This window comes from Lactuca sativa, chromosome 5 (genome assembly GCF_002870075.4).
Source record: "Lactuca sativa cultivar Salinas chromosome 5, Lsat_Salinas_v11, whole genome shotgun sequence".
In the NCBI taxonomy this organism is placed as follows: domain Eukaryota; kingdom Viridiplantae; phylum Streptophyta; class Magnoliopsida; order Asterales; family Asteraceae; genus Lactuca; species Lactuca sativa.
The window spans coordinates 306811478-306814998 of NC_056627.2; the positions used below are offsets into that span (position 1 = coordinate 306811478).

At 38.8% G+C, this 3521-nt stretch overlaps 1 protein-coding gene across 1 annotated transcript; it reads left to right on the forward strand.

The window, feature by feature from the left end:
- The first annotated feature begins 726 nt into the window (after positions 1–726).
- Positions 727–1215, forward strand: LOC128126068 (glycine-rich cell wall structural protein 1.0-like). Its single transcript, XM_052763794.1, has one exon. It carries the CDS (start codon positions 727–729, stop codon positions 1213–1215), a length of 489 nt encoding a protein of 162 aa, XP_052619754.1.
- The last annotated feature ends 2306 nt before the right edge of the window (positions 1216–3521 follow it).

Genomic DNA, 3521 nt, shown 5'->3' on the forward strand with positions numbered 1-3521 from the left:
TTAGTACTGACGACGCCTTCGGGAATCGTTGGTATATCTATAAACCGGGCATTTGTGTAATGCGGGTTTGTAGTAAATAATCAATGCTCGAGAACCTTCCAACGTCGCTTGGGACCGATACTACTATTTTTGTAATGGTTTCAACGCAACTCAACGGATTTCAAAAGAACTAGGGGGACATCGGGTTTCCCTAGGGTTTCTATCACATACAGATTTTAAACGCATACATCTTAAATGAACAATTTTTGCAAGCATAGAAACAAACAAGCATACCTATGGATCTTCACAAACGTTTTTGAAAGCTTTTCTTTTCAGAAAATATCGGATTTTCTGGTGGTTTTTCAAACAATATAAACATTCGATTTCAAACACTACTTATGAACTCACCAACATTTCATATGTTGACGTTTTTCAAAATACTTGTATTCTCAGGAAACCAGTGAGTCAAGGGAAATCACGCTCAGTGACGGTTGCAGTTTATTTTTGAATGAACCAAACAATATTAATTTTTGGAAATGTAATATCTCAAACAATGTATGACATGTAAACACTACTGGTTGTATTATGTTGATGAATGGTGACGAATGTTGTTTGTTTCATATATATTCAATGTTATGGTATTCAATTGAGTCACGACAGCCCCCGGACGTTTCCGCCGTCTGGTTCGGGGGTGTGACAGTGGCGGTGGTGGTGGTAGTAGTCTTTTATAAAGTTATTGGAGTGGCGATGGTAGTAATGATCGTGGTGACGGGGGTGGTGGTGGTGGTGGCGGTGGTAATGGTGGTGAGTGATGGAAATGGTGGTGGCAACAACAGTAGTGATGGTGGTAGCGGTGGAAGTAGTGGTGACGGTGGTAATAGTGGAGGTGTAGGTGGCGGTGGAGGTGGTGGCGGGTGGTTGATGGTAGTGGTGGTGGTGATGACAACAATGGTGGTTGTGGCAGCGGTGGCGATGGAAGTAGTGGTGGCGGCGGTGGTAGTGGTGGTGGGTGTGGTAGTGGCGGCGACAATAGTAGTTGTGGGAGATGGTAGTAGTGGCGGCGGCAGTGCTGGTGGCGACGGTGATAGTGCTAGTGGTAGCGACGATGGCGGTGGTGGTGGCAAAAGTGGTGGTGTGGGTGGTAGTGGCGGTGGTAGTGGTAACGGTGGTGGTGGCGAGGCTAGTGTTGGTGACGGTGAAGGTAGTGGTGGATGTGGTGGTGGTGGTGGTAGGTGATTGTAATGATGGTGGTGGCGACAGTAATGGTGGTTGTGGCGGTAGTGGTGAAGGCAGTAGTGGTAGTGGTGGTGGCAGGTGTTGTGATGGCGGCGATGGTAGCGGTGGTTGTGGTGGCGTTTGTGGCGATGGTGGTAGTGGTGGTGGAGGTGGTGTTAGTTACGGTAGTGGTAGTGGTGATGGCAGTGGTGGTGGTAGTGGTGGCGGGTGTGGTGGTGGTTGTAACACTCATTTCCCATGATGGATCGGTGGATGTTATAAAGGAGTCTAAGGCATGGTTTTCCTATTGTTATCGCTAAAACATTTTATACCATAACACCATTTGGGGTTAGTGTTCATGGCGTTATTATAACGCCAGCAAGATACGACTATATGATTAAAGAATAAAAGGATAATTATTCATCACGGAAATAAATAGATGTTTTTGATAGAAGATTATTTAGAATAAATAATCTAAGCGAAATTCGTAGTAGCCGTAAAAGCGAACCCATGCATATAGAGAACATCCAAATCTACCTTCATATGAGGAAGTTATGATTATTTGAAGTTTCAGCGCAACAGTACGCATCACAGAAACTGAAGTAGAAATCAATTGATTGTTATCCGAAACACTCTTAACGAGAGTTGAAGATCTCGTAGATACAATTTCATCGATACAAAGACGTTCGAGAATCGATGTCGTATGGAAGAGTAATGATTTTTATATGGACTTTAAGAGTTTGAGCCTAAAAAAAATATCACTTTTAAAAATATACTGAAAATTAGCCGATGGAGTCTAAATGAAAGTTGTAAATCACATCGATAGTTGTGGATATAAGGAACATCGACAACGGAGTTCGTATGAAGAAGACACGATTTTTCAAAGTTTTTGGAATCTGAGAAAGTGTAGTGTGCGTCACGCACTGACAAGTGGGCGTAGCCCACAAGATTTTCGACAGATGTCACAAGACGAGAGGAATGATGTGGTTGGTGGTGCGTGGCACACACCTCTAAACGTGCGACATGCAAAATCAAAATTATCTCTATAAATAGGATGCAACCCCTCATTCTCCCTCACACCCATCAGAACTATTCTCTCCGAAAACATTCCTCTTTGGTCCGATTTTCCCATAGATTTTAAATGTTTTTAATGAATCCCTAAGTCGTTGAAGAGTTAGAAGCGTTCAAGTCGAAGTTCTGCTTGGGAACTATCTGAGCTTTCGTCAGAAATCTCTGTAAGTTAAGCTGCAGTTATCTTAATTCAAGCGTAAGTTATATTTATAATCATAGTCTTATTATGAATCTATAAATAAGATTTATTAGTAATTCCAAGTCCTTAGACTGATTGATCTACTTACAGGAGTAATATCTAGGCTGGATTTAATGAGGTGTTTAAAGTGGGATTTCCAAATAGTATACTTTGTATACCAAACAAACCCTACATCCGATATTATGCTACTTGGTTGTTCCTTACTTTATAGATCTTGATAAAGACGCTAGAATTAGTGAGGAAATTATACTACCATTAGTCACCAAGAATATAAGATTACGACTTAGTGACATTTGTACATAGGTTACATTAAAGGAGAAGCTAATTGCTAAGGCGAAACACTGCGCAAATTCTGAGGCATCCAATTTTAATAAATGAATGTATAGTTATTTTCATGTTACATATATATATATATATATATATATATATATATATATATATATATATATATATATATATATATATATATATATAAGATAGGATCGGTAAATTATCTTATAAATATAGTAAGTTAGGATTGGTAAAATACCTGAGCGGTAAAATATCCTATAAAGATAGTAAGATAGGATTAATAGAATATCATAAAGAGAATATAGAACATAAAAATTCAAAGTATTTGGAAGACTTACAAGTTATAAGATACAAGGAATTTTAGAAGAGATAATATAGTAAAGTGTAGGAAATAAGGAATATATGTAAAATGATCATAATCATTGTAAAAATTCCTAAAATGTTTTCAAAAAATTTTATTTTATATTTATCTAAAAACTGTGAATTCACCAATATCAAGTTGACATTTTCAAAACCACATGTATTCCTAGGATGGAGTAAGAATGAATGCAAGGAAGGACAACCAACTTGAAGATTGATAGGTTTCATTTATTCCTTGTAATAGAAATCATTGGTTTATAAAAAATGTAGTTATGATTTGTGCTCTGTGATTTGGGTAATCTATGTAACTACCGTCACCGCTCAGCGTTTCCGCCGACGGCCGGGAGAGGTGTGACAGAATGGTGTCAAAGCTACTTGCTATAGCGAATTAGAAATTCTTTAGGAA

What these genes read in the sequence shown, in the direction of transcription:
- LOC128126068 (XM_052763794.1), top strand. Translation starts at nt 727, where the DNA reads ATGGTAGTAATGATCGTGGTGACGGGGGTGGTGGTGGTGGTGGCGGTG.